This window comes from Coregonus clupeaformis, chromosome 30 (genome assembly GCF_020615455.1).
Source record: "Coregonus clupeaformis isolate EN_2021a chromosome 30, ASM2061545v1, whole genome shotgun sequence".
NCBI classification, from domain to species: Eukaryota; Metazoa; Chordata; class Actinopteri; order Salmoniformes; family Salmonidae; genus Coregonus; species Coregonus clupeaformis.
Window position 1 is genome coordinate 36,556,415 of NC_059221.1, and position 18,139 is coordinate 36,574,553.

At 45.0% G+C, this 18,139-nt stretch overlaps 1 protein-coding gene across 1 annotated transcript in view; it reads right to left on the reverse strand.

Moving 5' to 3' along the window:
- The window catches only part of LOC121545321 (zinc finger and BTB domain-containing protein 46), a 113,137-nt gene that overhangs the window by 18,246 nt on the left and 76,752 nt on the right, over positions 1-18,139 (reverse strand). The window contains exon 4 of the mRNA XM_041855738.2: positions 10,964-11,248. Coding sequence (XP_041711672.1) covers positions 10,964-11,248 — 285 coding nt within the window. The remainder of the gene's footprint in view (positions 1-10,963; positions 11,249-18,139) is intronic.

The following is an 18,139-nucleotide window of genomic DNA, read 5'->3' on the forward strand; positions in this document are numbered from 1 at the left end:
GTCCTCTGTAGCTCAACTGGTAGAGCATGGTGCTTGTAATGCCAGGGTAGTGGGTTCGATCCCCGGGACCACCCATACGTAAAAATGTATGCACACATGACTGTAAGTCGCTTTGGATAAAAGCGTCTGCTAAATGGCATATTATTATTAAGGTTAGGCATTAACTCTGAATGGTTAAAATAATGGTTAAGGTTTGGGATAAGCTTAAAAGAAAAACTCAAAAACAACTATCTATTGCTGGATTAGAACATGCAAATGTTGGCACCGAAGGCAGATGCTTACCCATCCGCCATGCATGTCCACAACACCCTAGCAAAACCAAAACCTACTTGAAGGTAATAGCGCTCACTGATGCCCCTAGTGGCCGGTTTCCACATGGATGGACGTTGAATACTGGCTTGTATCACGGGTTACCTGGCTGGCTCACTACCATACAGTATATGAGAGTGTAGCAGACAACTGAATAACACATTGGACATGTATTGTTGAGTCCTTGGAATACCATATCACTCAACCACATATTCATACATATACTGTAGGTGTATCCAAGGTAACACTTCCATAGAGATCCTGGGTGCAATGTAAAAGAAAGTGTTTATGTGTAGTGTCAAGGAGCTTTACACTGAATGTGCAGAACACTGTTAATATTTGTGTGGTGTGTTGGGATGGGAAATAGGGAGTAGAGTGTATAAGAAATGTTTATTTCCAAAACGCTATATCCACCAATTTTTCACATTTGTGTTTTTCCACCAGAAATTATTTATTATGGGTACCTTCATGTGTGTGTAAAATATTACTGTTCTCAGATTTTTTATTCATAGATTTTAGGTGTATTAAATGTGTTTATCTTGCAAAACGCTATATCCATTGTTTAGCTAGGAATGTCCGTATCCTGTATATTTGACTGTGATACGTGGTTGGTTCACCTAGCTATCTTAAGATGAATTAACTGTAAGTCACTCTTGATAAGAGCATCTGCTAAATGAATAAATGTAAATGTAAATGTTTTACATATAGATCTCATACTACTTGATTTATTATTATTTTTTTTATTATATATTTATGTCACAAATGTATCATTTGTACAGTTCTGTACAAATGATACATGCACTTATTTGGAATATTTGACTGTGTAAAACCTAGCAGTACTACTTATTTCTCTGAGAGAGAGGCAGATATACAGAATAAAAAAATAAAAAAATGTGTCTCTGTAATGAAACCATCAAGTGACAGATTTCAAACAAATACATGTCATGATTAGATAGGGAAAAACACACCAATCTCTTTCATAAGTTCTTTAAACAATAAAAAGCTAATTTACCAACATTTCTGAAAATGGATATATAGAGTTTTGGAAAGAAACTCTTCATTTGGTGTTTGTTTATAAATGTGTTGCTGTGTGTGTATGTGTGTGTGTAGATGTATGTGGGGGCAGTTTTTCAGGGAATGTCTCTAGAGTTATGCAGTGGGTTAGACATCCCTTCCACTCTTTTCCTCTCCTCAGCAGACACAATCTCAAAACCATGAGGCTCCACCATGGACGGATTCCTGGAATGTTCAACTACCGCACCCTCCACTCCCACTTACTGTAGACACACACACACACACACACACACACACACACACACACTCTCTCCATTTCCGCCCTACCCCAGGCATTGTCAGTAGGGGAGGAGAAAAGTGGGGTGAAATGGTAGGAGGAAGGGATGGGAGAGCGAGAGAGAGAAGTGAGAGAGAGAGAGAGAGAGAGAGAGAGAGAGAGAGAGAGAAAGAGAGAGAGAGAGAGAGAGAGAGCGAGAGTGCGAGAGAGCGAGAGAGCGCGAGAGAGCACGAGAGAGCGCGAGAGAGACAGAGAGAGACAGAGAGAGAGAGAGAGAGAGAGAGAGAGAGAGAGAGAGAGAGAGAGAGAGAGAGAGAGAGAGAGACAGGGTTAAAATTAATATGGTGTAATTGCAGACCACAATTCGGGGCGTTTCTTGATGTGTCCCTGATATCAGGAAACGCTCATTGATACCTACCATTGGTCAGTTCTGGTGTTATGAGACTGATGGTTTCTCGACACAGATTATTTGTTTACATAGCAGGTTAAGATAACTAACGCGACAGGTTAGGTGAATTAGCATGGCAGGTTAGGTGAATTAGCGTGGCAGGTTAGGAGACTGAGGTTAAGGTTAGGAAAAGGGTTAGGGTTAGGCTTAGCTACAATGCTACAGTTGTCAACAACTGCTGTCCCTGGCGCAAAAGATACGGCCACGGACCAATGGCGAGCAGTAGTGGGTGTAACTTGATATCAAGAAACACCCGATATCAGAAAGCGCCACTAATTGCGGTGTGCAATTACACCCTTCTCGTTAAAATACATGTGTATTTAAGTATTTGTATTTAAAATAAAAAAATCATAGTAATTTGTTTATATTTATATTTATTTTCAAATATGTATCTGAAATGTATCTGAAAGTAATTGAAATACAGTAAATAGTATTTGAACCCAGGTCTGAAGTAGATGGGTTGAAGAACAAGAGTGGTTGACTGGGGCAAGGGTGAAGGGTCAAGGGGTAGAAAAGGGACACAAAGGCAGCAAACGTGGGCCTCTAACTACTAATTCCTAATTCCTAATTCCCAGAAAATATCCAACGTTTCCCCCCACAATACAGTCAAGTACATCACAAAGGATTAGCTAGAAGGGTTTGATATGGGACATATACTGTACAGTGCAGTGCACTATCATTGTAACTAGATAGTAGGACAGTATTATGTAATTACTGTGTTACCATGTGCTTTCTAGATAAATATGAGGTGTGTATGGGGATTGTAAAATAAACAACACTGGTACGTAAAACTGCTAAGTAAGGTGATATAATTAGAGAATTAACAGACAGGATTTCCGTTTTTTCCAGAAGGTGAATTATACATTGTAAAGGGGTTACCGTGATTTTGACAGCATCTTACAAGCTGCTCGGTGGCAAGTAAAATTCTGTATTTCATATTACAGTACACCTACTGTAATATAAATACGGTATCAAAGCAACTGCTGTGTAATGACATACAGTACAATACCGTAAAATGTACTGTATTATACTGTAAAAAAGTAAATGCTACCATAATTAAATTTGTTGAGGGGAGGGGTTTGTATTTCACTGTATTTAACTGTAATTACAAGGGATTGGTGAAAGCAGGTTGGCTTCTAGGTAAAGTGTTGACAAACATTACAGCATATTAATGAACATTTGGTGTTTTATATTACTTGCACTTCTAGAGGCCTTAACAAAGGCTTCCAAACTGGCAGTGACTACAGTATTTTACTGTTGATAATACAAAAAAGTATGTTTATTTTACAGTTTTCTATTACAGTGTAGAATTAGATGGGCATGGTGTTCGTGTGTGCATGTGAACAAGGTCCGGCTAAGCTGCCCTTCAGCTGTCAAGAGGTTAAAGGGCAAAGGGGTGCTTAAGTCAGCACTCTTAGGAAGGATGTCAAGTCAACATGTATCCCTGCTTAAGTGATCACCAGACAAGGAGGGTTAAAACAGAAACAACTCAAAGGGTTAAGTTTAGGTATTAATTCTGAGTGATTAAGGTTAGGGCTATGGTTTGGGGAAAGCTTAAAACCAAGTAATTAAAAACAAAACGCTGTTTCCATCAACTATCATCAAGTATTCTCACAGTAGCTGGGGGCGGAAGAAACGCACACCTGTTTAGGTGCGGCGCTGGCCAGCGGAGTAGAACACTTGAAAAAGAAAAGGAGAGCTGCACACTCTAGGAGCTCAGATGCAATCATTTAATACCAACGTTTCAACAGCCAAGCTGTCTTCGTCAAGGTATAATGACAAACACTGCGGGTCACTAGTTTATATAGAGTTTGAAAGGACACACACAGGTGTCTATAATCATGGCTGGCTGTGCCTTGATTTCATTGGTCGATTTACAGATATAAATAGAACATGTAAACAAAGCATGAATGGATTACGTACGATCATAGATACCATTTGGTTACATAGGCCTACAAACATTATTTACAATGGATAGCAAAAACACCATAATCACAAGAATTGCTTCAGATCAAACTCTACGTTGAGACTGAAGGGAGCAAGGGTCTTTAAATTAAAGATCCAGGCGGCCTCTCGTTTTAACAATAAATTGTCAAGGTCACCCCCTCTCCAAGGGAGGGTGATGTGTTCGATGCCGATATAGCAAAGGGACGAAATAGAATGGTACGTCGAGTTTTTGCACTTAATTGTGCTACAATGCTCAGAGATTCTTACTTTTTTTTACCCACATCATTTTTAACACAAGGACAAGTTATAAGATAAATAACTGCCTTTGATTGGGATCTGTTTCCCTGTTTGGGGGGTGTTTGAAGGGTCTACATTTGTAAGTACCATTGCTGTCACGTTCGTTTACAGACGGGACGGACCAAGGCGCAGCGTGATATGCGTACATGTTTATTAAAATGAATAAACACAACGACAAAACAACAAACTAAACGTGAAGTCCAAGGTACAACAAACAACATACCTCACACGGAACAAGATTCCACAACCCACTAGTGCCAATAGGCTACCTAAGTATGGTCCCCAATCAGAGACAACGAGCGACAGCTGCCTCTGATTGGGAACCACACCGGCCAACATAGATCTAGACGATCTAGATCTAAACTTAGAAAATACAACATACCACACAGAAAATACACACCCTGACTCAACAAATACGAATCCCCAGAGTCAGGGCGTGACAGTACCCCCCCCCCAAAGGTGCGGACTCCGACCGCACAACATCAACATAACAGGGTAGGGGCCGGGTGGGCATTCCGCCTCGGAGGCGGATCCGGCTCAGGGCGTGACGACCACTTACTCTCCGCCTCCCTGTTGCGCCCCTGGTCAGGTCTGGACCTCGGCGCGCTGCTTCCCCTCTCCTTCCTCCCACGAAGTACCAAGCCCTGTCTGGACCCTGGTGTGGGAGACCCCGAACCTGGAGAGGGGCTGACGTCTGGGTCTGGACTGGAGCCGCTGACCGGAGCTGGACCGGGCACCGGTGGAGCGGACTACACAGGCTCCGGACTGGAGCCGCTGACCGGAGCTGGACTAGGCACCGGTGGAGCGGACTACTCTGGCTCCGGAGTGGGGCCGCTGACCGGATCTGGACTGGACCCCGGTGGAGCGGACTGCTCTGGCTCCGGAGTGGAGCAGCTGACCGGAGCTGGATCAGGCACCGGTGGAGCGGACTGCTCTGGCTCCGGAGTGGAGCCGCTGACCGGAGCTGGACTGGACCCCGGTGAAGCGGATTGCTCTGGCTCCGGAGTGGAGCAGCTGACCGGAGCTGAACTGGACACCGGTGGAGCGGACTGCTCTGGCTCCGGAGTGGAGCAGCTGACCACAGGCTTGGTGCGAGGAGCAGGAACAGGCCGGACCGGGCTGGCGACGCGCACCACTGGCTTGGTGCGGGGAGCAGGAACGGGCCGTACCGGACTGGCGACGCGCACCACTGGCCTGGTGCGAGGGGCAGGAACGAGGGGCAGGAACGGGTCGGGCCGTACTGGGAACACGCACCACTGGCTTAGTGCGGGAAGCAGGAATGGGTCAGGCCGTACTGGGAACACGCACCACTGGCTTAGTGCGGGAAGCAGGAACGGGCCAGACCGGACTGGCGACACGCACCACTTACTTGGTGCGAGGAGCGGGACTGGGTTCCTTTATTAACCCCCCCGCTCCTTCTGCTGCCTAACCAGCTCCTCTCGCCGTGCCTCTACACTTTCCTTCTCCCTTATAGCCTCCTGTAGCGCCTCCCTCTGACCGAATAACTCCTGCTCCCTCTGAACCAATAGCCCCTGTAACATGGTGGCCTCCTCTCCTAACCTGCAGATCCGCCCTGTCGCGGCCTCCTGCTACCTCGTCGTCCACACCGTGTGCCCCCCAATTTTTTTTCTTGGGGTTGCCTCTCGGGTCTCCGTCGTCGGCACTGTTGGCGCCGTTTCTCCTCTCCTACCTGGGCATCCTCCTTCATCGCCTTCCGGTAACGGACGGCCTCCTCCTCCATAATTCTCCCCCAACCGAGGAGGACATCTACTAATGTAACCTCCTGTTTAATTCCCGGCGTTTGCTCCTGAACACACTGCTTGGTCCTCGTTTGGTGGGATCTTCTGTCACGCTCGTTGATGAACGGGTCAGACCAAGGCGCAGCGTGATATGCATACAAACAACAAACTAAACGAAACGAAACGTGAAGTCCAAGGTACAACAAACAACATACCTCACACGGAACAAGATCCCACAACCCACTAGTGCCAATAGGCTACCTAAGTATGGTCCCCAATCAGAGACAACGAGCGACAGCTGCCTCTGATTGGGAACCACACCGGCCAACATAGATCTAGACGATCTAGATCTAAACTTAGAAAATACAACATACCACACAGAAAATACACACCCTGACTCAACAAATACGAGTCCCCAGAGTCAGGGCGTGACAATTGCATTGAGCGCAGCCATTACACTTGTAATTTCCATCTGATAGAGGCACAAGGAGACATTGTGCGGGGGTATTTTGGGGTGGTAAATCAGAGTTTACCAATTGATCTATGAGAGTACGACCAAGGGAGGGTCCGAAATCACATTACCGATACTGCCATCGGATCTTAGAATGTTTGTGAACGATTCCCCTTAATTTGTTCAGAGCACTTTGAATAGCGCATCGTAAGAACGCAAGAATCCTTCTTTTTGCGAGACAGTCCTTGAAAGAGATCATGTCTCGATTTGTTTCGGATTGTCTCAATGGCAGTATTGATCATTTTTGAACCCCCTTTCCTTTTTCTTTGCATCACAGCCATGGTTCTGTCAAAATCTGATAGTTTTTTGCAAATTCTTTTGATTCGACAGAATTGGCTGTAGGGCAAACTGTTTTTCAAGGGAAGTAGGTGACAGCTATCGGCCCTCAACAAACTGTTATGATCAGTGGTTTCCTGTAAATATTAGTGTATAGAACATGATCCTCACACAAAATCAAAAGATCAAGGAAACTGATTTGACGTGTGTCAGATTGCATAGTAAATCTCAGGTGCTCAGAACAGGAGTTAAGAAAAGCATGGAACGCCTGGAGCTGTTTTGCATCACCCTCCATAAGACGAAAATATCATCAATGTACCGTTTCCAAATAATAATATTAGGTTAAAACATTTTTTGGGTTGAGAGGATTGACTGTTTCTCCATGTAACCTACATACAAATTAGCAAAGTTAGGAGCCATAGGGGATCCCATAGCAGTACCCTTCATCTGGGTAAAGAAATTGTTATGAAACATGAAATAGTAATGTGTGAGTACCATTTCAGCCAATGTTCTAATGCAGGGTAGTTCATTTGGGTCACGTTACAAAATAAATTGTTCCATGCCTTAAATACCACCCTCGTGTGGAATATTAGTGTATAACGACTCAACATCAAAAGTAACTAACAAAGTATTCTCAGGAAGAGGATCAAGAGATTCAATGATAGAGATCATACTGCTGGTGTCCTTTGCTAACATTAGCTAGCTAGCTAATGACGATACACCATAGTAGTGGGTCCACAAAATCAAGAAATTGTACTGAACTCATGACAAAATCCTGTTTTGAAATTGTAGTGGCTATTGTTGTTTTGTTTGTTTTTTGCTTAGTGACATTATGAATAGCATCTTTTTGGCTTTTAACTCTGATTTAACTAGCTATATATCTAATCCGGTTTCTGCAAGTCCCAAATTCCCGCGAGATACTGCAAGAATTTGCGCACTCAGAGATACAGAGCCTCAGAAATAAAAGATCCCCTCACGGATTAGGTGCCACGCCCTTTCCCAAAAGTTTTTTTCAGGACATTCGGGTGCCACGGTCCTGATAATGTAGGAAAACAAGTACACACACACAGGCCAGACCCAGTTGTGATAATGGGAGCAATGGCTGGTGAAATGGGGCAGGTGACCTCACCCTACTTCTCTGTTCGATGAATCAATACTTTCCCAAGGATTTAAATATCTATGCTTTGAAGTTAAAGAGGTGGAGAGGTGGGGAGAAGGAGACAGGGAGGGGTGTTATGGAGAGGTGGGGAGAAAGAGACAGGGAGGGGTGTTATGGAGAGGTGGGGAGAAGGAGACAGGGAGGGGTGTTATGGAGAGGTGGGGAGAAGAGAGGGAAGGGGAGAGCAGGCTGAAGGAATGAGAGAGGGAGGAATGAAGAGGAGACTGTAACAGAGGGAAGGGGTGAAGAAGGGGCTGTAGGAGGAACAGAAGAAGGAGGGGTGAAGGAGAGCTGGGGGGAGGTATAGAGGGTGGGATATACGGAGGGGAGAAAGCAGCAATCCGTCAAACTCACTAGGCTTGTCCTTCCCTCAGTGCTCTGAAGAACAGATTGTTTGTTTATTTTCATCTCTCTTTAAAAGAGAGAGTGAAAACCTCAGCGGAGGGGTTGGTTGGATATCCAGAAAGGCATCTCTCAAAACCACCCTATTGTGCGGTGCTTTCAGGCTGCGTTTGGCCAACCAAACACTTTCCCTAGGGTTCACAATGCGCTGACACTCAAAAGAAAGAGGTATACATTAAGATATGTCTAAATGTATCATAAATTACTAGGCACATAAAACATATTTCAGAAGGCTGATATGGTACTGATAAAATTCTTTGAATTCTACTCATATCATAACTCAAGGATCTGTGTTTAGTATGTGTGTGTGTGTGTGTGTATATGCATGCACTCACGTGTGTGTGTGTATATGCATGCGCTCACGTGTGTGTGTGTGTGTGTGTATATGGATGCGCTCACGTGTGTGTGTGTGTGTGTGTACATGCATGCGCTCACGTGTGTGTGCGCGTGTGTGTGTGCGTGTGCTCGCGTACGTGTGTGTGAGGTCCTTCCATAGGGGCAGGTCAGATCAGAGGCATTGTGTCTGCTGTGACAGCGCCTCAATCTTTTCATTTAAAGCCAACAGAGGGTTTGTGTGTGTGTCTGTGCGTGTGTGTGTGTGTGTGCGTGTGTGTGTGTAGGGGTCCACTCAGTCAAAGCCCCAGTCTCCAGCCCTATTGTATCATAGCAGGGCTAAGCTAAAAGGGCATGACAAGGTTTAGAGTTGGACTCTTTCTCTGTCTCTCTCAAACACAGACACAACTCAGCACTAAGAAGACAATTACCAGCCAAAGAAAGCAAAGAGAAATTAAACACACACACATGTACAAACACACACACATGCACACACCCTCACATACACACACACAAACATACAAACACACACACAAACACACACTGGGATATACATTATATATACAAAAGTATGTAGACACCCCTTCAAATTAGTGGATTCGGCTATTTCAGCCACACCCGTTGCTGAAAGGTGTGTAAAATCGAGCACACAGCCATGCAATCTCCATAGGAAAAACATTGGCAGTAGAATGGCCTTACTGTCCCGAGAACGGGACCGCCGAGTGCTGAAGCGCGTAGAGCGTAAAAATGGTCTGTCCTCGGTTGTAACACTCACTACCGAGTTCCAAACTGCCTCTGGAAGCAACGTCAGCACAAGAACTGTTCGTCGGGAGCTTCATGAAATGGTTTTCCATGGCCGAGCAGCCGCACACAAGCCTAAGATCACCATGTGCAATGCCAAGCAGCATCGGCTGGAGTGGTGTAAAGCTCGCCGCAATTGGACTCTGGAGTAGTGGAAACGCGTTCTCTGGAGTGATGAATCATGCTTCATCATCTGGCAGTCAGACGGACTAATCTGGGTTTGGCGGATGCCAGGAGAATGCTACCTGCCCAAATGCATAGTGCCAACTGTAAGGTTTGGTGGAGGAGGAATAATGTTCTGGGGCTGTTTTTCATGGTTCAGGCTAGGTCCCTTAGCTCCAGTGAAGGGAAATCTTAACGCTATAGCATACAATGAAATCCTAGACGATTCTGTGCTTCCAACATTGTGGCAACAGTTTGGGGAAGCCCCTTTCCTGTTTCAGCATGACAATGCCCCTGTGCACAAAGCGAGTTCCATACAGAAATGGTTTGTGGAGATCACCGTGGAAGATCTTGACTGGCCTGCACAGAGCCCTGACCTCAACCCCATCGAACACCTTTGGGGTGAATTGGAACGCTGACTGCGAGTCAGGCCTAATCGCCCAACATCAGTGCCCGACCTCACTAATGCTCTTGTGGCTGAATGGAAGCAAGTCCCCGCAGCAATGTTCCATCATCTAGTGGAAAGCCTTCCCAGAAGAGTGGAGGCTGTTACAGCAGCAAAGGGGGGACCAACTCCATATTAATGCCCATGATTTTGGAATGAGATGTTCAACAAGCAGGTGTCCACATACTTTTGGTCATGTAGTGTATATTCCAATGGTCCAAAATAACTTGACGGAGAGGGGCAGTAAGTGGAACATTTAAGTTGATGATTTAAAAGCTTTTATCATACCAATGGCTAGCATCCTGATATATTTACACCAAGATAGAGGTCAGGGGAAGGCCATACTCAAGGCCTCACACACACACCCTCACACACCCTCACGCACCCTCACGCACCCTCACGCACCCTCACGCACCCATGCACAATACATAATTCAATCACTCATACACACAGATGAACATGGCTAAACCCTGTTGTAGGAAACCACACACACACACTGACACACACACTTCGGCAAAGAAATCCAGGAAACATTTTCTCACACACCCGGGAGCCATCCCAGCACAATGTTCTCTCACTGAGTCACAACTGAGTAATCCTCGCTTGCACCATCACACAGACCTGTTACATACTGAACACACACACACTAGACATGCACTAGACACGCACACATGTACGCATGAATACACACACCAAAACTAAATTCACAAAAGCCAACGAGAGAATTCTGATTCTATAGCAGTGGTATTGTGTGACACTCAAACAGCAGTTATAGAGTGGAGTGTGGTGTGTGTGTGTGTGTGTGTGTTTTTGTGTGTGTAATATACTATAACAGTAACTTACGTGACAGGGAGTGTCCTCCTTTGGGCATGAATTCAAACAGTACAGGGTTATCGTCTCCCAGCATCTCAGCCCGTAGCGACAGCAGGCTGTTTTTACTCATCAACGCTGCCCTCAGGTTGGCTACCGAAGGTGTAGTCCCGCCCCCGGTCCCACCTCCTGCCTCATCTGATTTGCTGGCACCCAGGAAGTTGGCCTCGCCCGTTGCCAGAGCTTCTTCCTGTTTAAGGAAGAAGTCGAGACGCTCTCCGCGACTGTCTGAGCTGTTGGGCTCTGTCACATCTGCACCTGGAGACAGAGAGAGAGAGAGAGAGAGAGAGGAATCATTCAGTAATTGGTTGATTGAGTTTGATTGATTGATCTTTGTTAGTCATGTTGAAAGGCACCAAATGACACTTTACACATATGACAACATAAACCATGTAAGATATCAAACCATTGACACATTTTAAAAATGAGTACACAAAAGCACTTTACCATAGTATAGTGTACAGTTTTTGCTTTGTCATTATGGGGTATTGTGTGTAGATTGATGAGGGAAAACAACTACAGTGCTATGAAAAAGTATTTGCCCCCTTTCTAATTTTCTCTACTTTTGCATATTTGTGATACTGAATGTTATCAGATCTTCAACCAAAACCTAATATTAGATAAAGTGAACAAATAACACAACAATTACATATTTATTTCATTTATTTCATAAACAAAGTTATGCAACACCCAATTCCCCTGTGTGAAAAACTAATTGCCCCCTTACACTCAATAACTGGTTGTGCCACCTTTAGCTGCAATGACTCCAGGCATAATGGGACACATCTCGTCCAAAAAGTTGACTCAAGTTTGCCAAAAAGCACCTGGATGATCATCAAGACTCTTGGAAGAACGTTCTATGGACAGATGGTTCCAGTAATGCCTGGCGAAAACCAAACTCTGCATTCCACAGTAAGAACATCATACCAAAGGTCAAGCATGGTGGTGGTGGTGTGATGGTTTGGGGATGCTTTGCTGCCTCAGGACCTGGACAACTTGCCTTAATAGAAGGGACCATGAATTCTGCTCTGTATCAGAGAATTCTACAGGAGAATGTCAGACCATCCGTCTGTGAGCTGAAGCTGAAGCGCAGCTGGGTCATGCAGCAAGACTATGATCCAAAACACACAATCAAGTCTACATGAAAATTGCTAAAAAGCAACAAATTGGAAGTTTTGGAATGGCCTAGTCAAAGTCCAGACCTAATCCCAATTGAGATGTTGTGGCAGGACTTGAAACGAGCAGTTCATGCTTGAAAACCCACACGTCACTGAGTTAAAGCAGTTCTGCATGGAAGACTGGGACAAAATTCCTCCACAGCGACGTGAGAGACTGATCAAGAACTACAGGAAGCATTTGGTTGGAGTCATTGCAGCTAAAGGTGGCACAAACAGTTATTGAATGTAAGGGGGCAATTACCTTTTCACACAGGGGAATTGGGTGTTGCATAACTTTGTTTATGAAATAAATGAAATAAATATGTAATTGTTGTGTTATTTGTCCACTTATGTTCCCTTTATCTAATATTAGGTTTTGGTTGAAGATCTGATAACATTCAGTATCACAAATATGCAAAAGTAGAGAAAATTAGAAAGGGGGCAAATACTTTTTCATAGCACTGTATTTAATCCATTATGGAATAACTTCTTTCGACATGCCCACTACTCCAAGACCAGTCCGGATGGGCTGCCTGGCCGTTGATAACATTAATTTTGTCTTGACTGCTTAAATCATCCATGGAAAACCTCTCCTTTAAACACCCCATCCCTAACTCATCCTGTTTGTAAAATGTACAACCATTTGTGTTTTCCACCAAACACACTTGTGTCTGCACGCACACACATCCCCCCAAATTACTACAAAGGACAGGATGCTGTTGACAGATAAATCAGTACTGTCTCATCTGAAATCATTGAAACACATAGCAAGAGAGAGAAAGATGGAGTAAAGGAACGAGAGAGAGTCTATAAAATAAAGACAGATGGTCAAACAGAGACAGACAGTTAGAGAGCTGGAGTACAAAAGAGAAAGAGAGAGAGACAGAGAGCTTACTGTGAATTTTTTTATTGTTTAATTCACTTTTGTTTATCATGTATTTCACTTGCTTTTGCAATGTAAACATATGTTTCCCATGCCAATAAAGCCCCAGAAATGGAAATTGAGTCATGGTGCACATGAGAGAGAGAGACAGAGAGAGAGATGGAGTGCACAAGAAAAAAATATATATGTAGAGAAAGAGAGAGAGAGAGTGAGAGCGAGAGAGAGAGAGAGAGAGGGGGAGAGAGAGAGAGAGAGAGAGAGAGAGAGAGAGAGAGAGAGAGAGAGAGAGAGAGAGAGAGAGAGAGAGAGCGGGAGAGAGGAGTCTATCCAGGGTATAAAGGTTTGTTTAGACTGCAGTGACAGCCCAGTGACAGAGTAAAGTAGAGAGTGTTGTGAACAGCTGTCAGCAGCAGACACACACTGCCACACTCGCCTCTGTAGATCTACATGTCTGTCACACACAACTTCTGACAGCACTACTGACGGACTCACACACACGCACACACGCATACACGCACACACTCACACACACACACACATGCACACACAACTCAACACTCCCTGGGGGTTTGTAGGACACTGGCTTGCATACTGTGTGTAAGTGGGGTTGAGTGTGTGTGTGTGTGTGTGTGTGTGTGTTTGCTTGCATGCGTGCATGCGTGTGAGTGTGTGTTAGAGCTAATACAACTTGCATTCTATACACCACACACACATCCTATCACTGGCCTGTGATGCATACACCTCTAGTATATTACACAGTGTGAGAGGTCTGGGCAGGTGTTATTATAGATGTGAAAGGTGGCAGGACAGAGAGACAGAAAAGAGAAAAAGAGAAAGAGTAAAAAAGGAGAGAGAAAGAAGACAGAGAGAGGGAGAAGACAGAGAGAGAGGGAGAAGACAGAGAGAGAGGGAGAAGACAGAGAGAGGGAGAAGGCAGAGGGAGAAGGCAGAGAGAGGGAGAAGGCAGAGAGAGGGAGAAGACAGAGGGATAAGGCAGAGAGAGGGAGAAGGCAGAGAGAGGGAGAAGGCAGAGAGAGGGAGAAGGCAGAGAGGGGGAGAAGACAGAGGGAGAAGGCAGAGAGAGGGAGAAGGCAGAGAGAGGGAGAAGGCAGAGAGAGGGAGAAGGCAGAGAGAAGAAGGGAGAGAGGGGGAGAAGGCAGAGATAGGGAGAAGGCAGAGAGAGGGAGAAGGCAGAGAGAGGGAGAAGGCAGAGAGAGGGAGAAGACAGAGAGAGGGAGAAGACAGAGAGAGGGAGAAGTCAGAGAGAGGAAGAAGGCAGAGAGAGGGAGAAGGCAGAGAGAGGGAGAAGGCAGAGAGAGGGAGAAGGCAGAGAGAGGGAGAAGGCAGAGAGAGGGAGAAGGCAGAGAGAGGGAGAAGGCAGAGAGAGGGAGAAGACAGAGAGAGGGAGAAGGCAGAGAGAGGGAGAAGGCAGAGAGAGGGAGAAGGCAGAGAGAGGGAGAAGGCAGAGAGAGGGAGAAGGCAGAGAGAGGGAGAAGGCAGAGAGAGGGAGAAGGCAGAGAGAAGGAGAAGGCAGAGAGAGGGAGAAGGCAGAGAGAGGGAGAAGGCAGAGAGAGGGAGAAGGCAGAGAGAGGGAGAAGGCAGAGAGGGGGAGAAGGCAGAGAGAGGGAGAAGGCAGAGAGGGAGAAGGCAGAGAGAGGGGAGAAAGCAGAGAGAGGGAGAAGGCAGAGAAAGGGAGAAGGCAGAGAGAGGGAGAAGGCAGAGAGAGGGAGAAGACAGGGAGAGGGAGAAGACAGAGAGAGGGAGAAGGCAGAGAGAAGGAGAAGGCAGAGAGAAGGAGAAGGCAGAGAAGGAGAAGGCAGAGAAGGAGAAGGCAGAGAGAGGGAGAAGGCAGAGAGAGGGAGAAGGCAGAGAGAGGGGAGAAGACAGAGAGAGGGAGAAGTCAGAGAGAGGAAGAAGGCAGAGAGAGGGAGAAGGCAGAGAGAGGGAGAAGGCAGAGAGAGGGAGAAGGCAGAGAGAGGGAGAAGGCAGAGAGAGGGAGAAGGCAGAGAGAAGGAGAAGGCAGAGAGAGGGAAGAGGCAGAGAGAGGGAGAAGGCAGAGAGAGGGAGAAGGCAGAGAGAGGGAGAAGGCAGAGAGAGGGAGAAGGCAGAGAGAGGGAGAAGGCAGAGAGAGGGAGAAGGCAGAGAGAAGGAGAAGCAGAGGGTAAGAGTACGACTTGTTTCATTGTCCTCGGGTATTCTCAATATGCGGTGTGTTGGTTGCCACGGCGTTGTTGCCATGTTCTGTTGCAGTGGTGAAAGTCAAGGTGAGAGAGGGGCTGTGAGACTGTAGCGTTCCTCTCCTCTGGCTGAATACTGATGGGCTTGAGTCACCAATGTGGGGGTGGGTGTATGTCGAAGCGAGGGGGGTCTGTCTGAGAGACTTTTTGGGGTCAAGGTGTACGTGACAAAGTAACTAGAGGTATGTGGGGAGGGATCGTCTGGTCTGTAATAAGTGGCCTGGATTGCCACGTCTTTAAATCAATAATTTGATTGACACATACAGTACGTACTGAAGGACTGAACAATGGATTCATGGATTTGCTATGCATGATTTACTCACTGGCACCTCACACAAAGACAGACAGACAGAGAGAGAGAGAGAGAGAGAGAGAGAGAGAGAGAGAGAGAGAGAGAGAGAGAGAGAGAGAGAGAGAGAGAGAGAGAGAGAGAGAGAGAGAGAGAGAGAGAGAGAGCGAGAGAGAGAGAGAGAGAGAGAGAGAGAGAGAGAGAGAGAGAGAGAGAGAGAGAGAGAGAGAGAGAGAGAGAAGAGAGAAAGAACAATACAAGATAGTCTTTTCACTGTAAAAGGCTAAAGGAAAAGCTAGTTAAGAAGAAAGAGAGGGGGGCAGTTGAATAGGAGGCAGAGAACACACACACACACACACACACAGTTAATTAAGGTGGGGGAGTAGGGCTTGGCTTAGGGGGCACAGGGTGGAGGTATTCATTAGAGCCCTGCCCCCTCCTCCGCCAGTGGGCAGCTGAGCAGGCACAGGAGTCAAATCAATAAAATAGATCTGTTGTTTGTGCTCTGTGGTGTGTGTGTGTGTGTGTGTGTGTGTGTGTGTGTGTGTGTGTGTGTGTGTGTGTGTGTGTGTGTGAGAGAGAGAAGAGAGAGAGAGAGAGAGAGAAAGAAAGAGGGAAGGGAGGGAGGAGAAGTGGAGGAGAGGAAAGAGACAGAGACCTCTGACCCCCATCTCCTTTCACTCATCTGCTCATTGGACGAGTGAATGACCCTTGACCTGTTTACCCAGCATCCCCTCTACCAGCGGGGCTACAGATGGAACATGTCCACACTTCTAGGATGAGTCCTGCAATAATCACACTTTAGCCAAACTCAACCCTCCTAATATATTGTCTATCCTCTGTTAGATATGATCACATGCATTACAGGAGTCATGCCATGCTAGAGTATGTCATATCAGTGTATGGTTTTAGTGCACACTATGGTATTAGTGGACATTATGGCATTAGTGGACATTATGGTATTAGTGGACATTATGGTATTAGTGGACATTATGGTATTAGTGGACACTATGGTATTAGTGGACACTATGGTATTAGTGGACATTATGGTATTAGTAGACTCTATGGTATTAGTGCACATTATGGTATTAGTGGACTTTATGGTATTAGTGGACACTATGGTATTAGTGGACATTATGGTATTAATGGACACTATGGTATTAGTGGATATTATGGTATTAGTGGACACTATGGTATTAGTGGACATTATGGTATTAGTGGACGCTATGGTATTAGTGGACACTATGGTATTAGTGGACACTATGGTATTAGTGGACATTATGGTATTAGTGGACTCTATGGTATTAGTGGACTTTATGGTATTAGTGGACTTTATGGTATTAGTGGACACTATGGTATTAGTGGACACTATGGTATTAGTGGACACTATGGTATTAATGGACATTATGGTATTAGTGGACTTTATGGTATTAGTGGACACTATGGTATTAATGGACACTATGGTATTAGTGGACGTTATGGTATTAGTGGACACTATGGTATTAGTGGACATTATGGTATTAGTGGACACTATGGTATTACTGGACACTATGGTATTACTGGACACTATGGTATTTATTAGTGGACACTATTGTATTAGTGGACACTATGGTATTAGTGGACTCTATGGTATTAGTGGACTTTATGGTATTAGTGGACACTATGGTATTAGTGGACACTATGGTATTAGTGGACTCTATGGTATTAGTGGACATTATGGTATTAGTGGACTTTATGGTATTAGTGGACACTATGGTATTAGTGGACATTATGGTATTAGTGGACGTTATGGTATTAGTGGACACTATGGTATTAGTGGACACTATGGTATTAGTGGACATTATGGTATTAGTGGACTCTATGGTATTAGTGGACTTTATGGTATTAGTGGACTTTATGGTATTAGTGGACACTATGGTATTAGTGGACACTATGGTATTAGTGGACACTATGGTATTAGTAGACATTATGGTATTAGTGGACTTTATGGTATTAGTGGACACTATGGTATTAATGGACACTATGGTATTAGTGGACACTATGGTATTAGTGGACGTTATGGTATTAGTGGACACTATGGTATTAGTGGACATTATGGTATTAGTGGACACTATGGTATTACTGGACACTATGGTATTAGTGGACACTATGGTATTTATTAGTGGACACTATGGTATTAGTGGACACTATGGTATTAGTGGACTCTATGGTATTAGTGGACTTTATGGTATTAGTGGACACTATGGTATTAGTGGACACTATGGTATTAGTGGACTCTATGGTATTAGTGGACATTATGGTATTAGTGGACTTTATGGTATTAGTGGACACTATGGTATTAGTGGACATTATGGTATTAGTGGACGTTATGGTATTAGTGGACACTATGGTATTAGTGGACACTATGGTATTAGTGGACATTATGGTATTAGTGGACTCTATGGTATTAGTGGACTTTATGGTATTAGTGGACTTTATGGTATTAGTGGACACTATGGTATTAGTGGACACTATGGTATTAGTGGACACTATGGTATTAATAGACATTATGGTATTAGTGGACTTTATGGTATTAGTGGACAC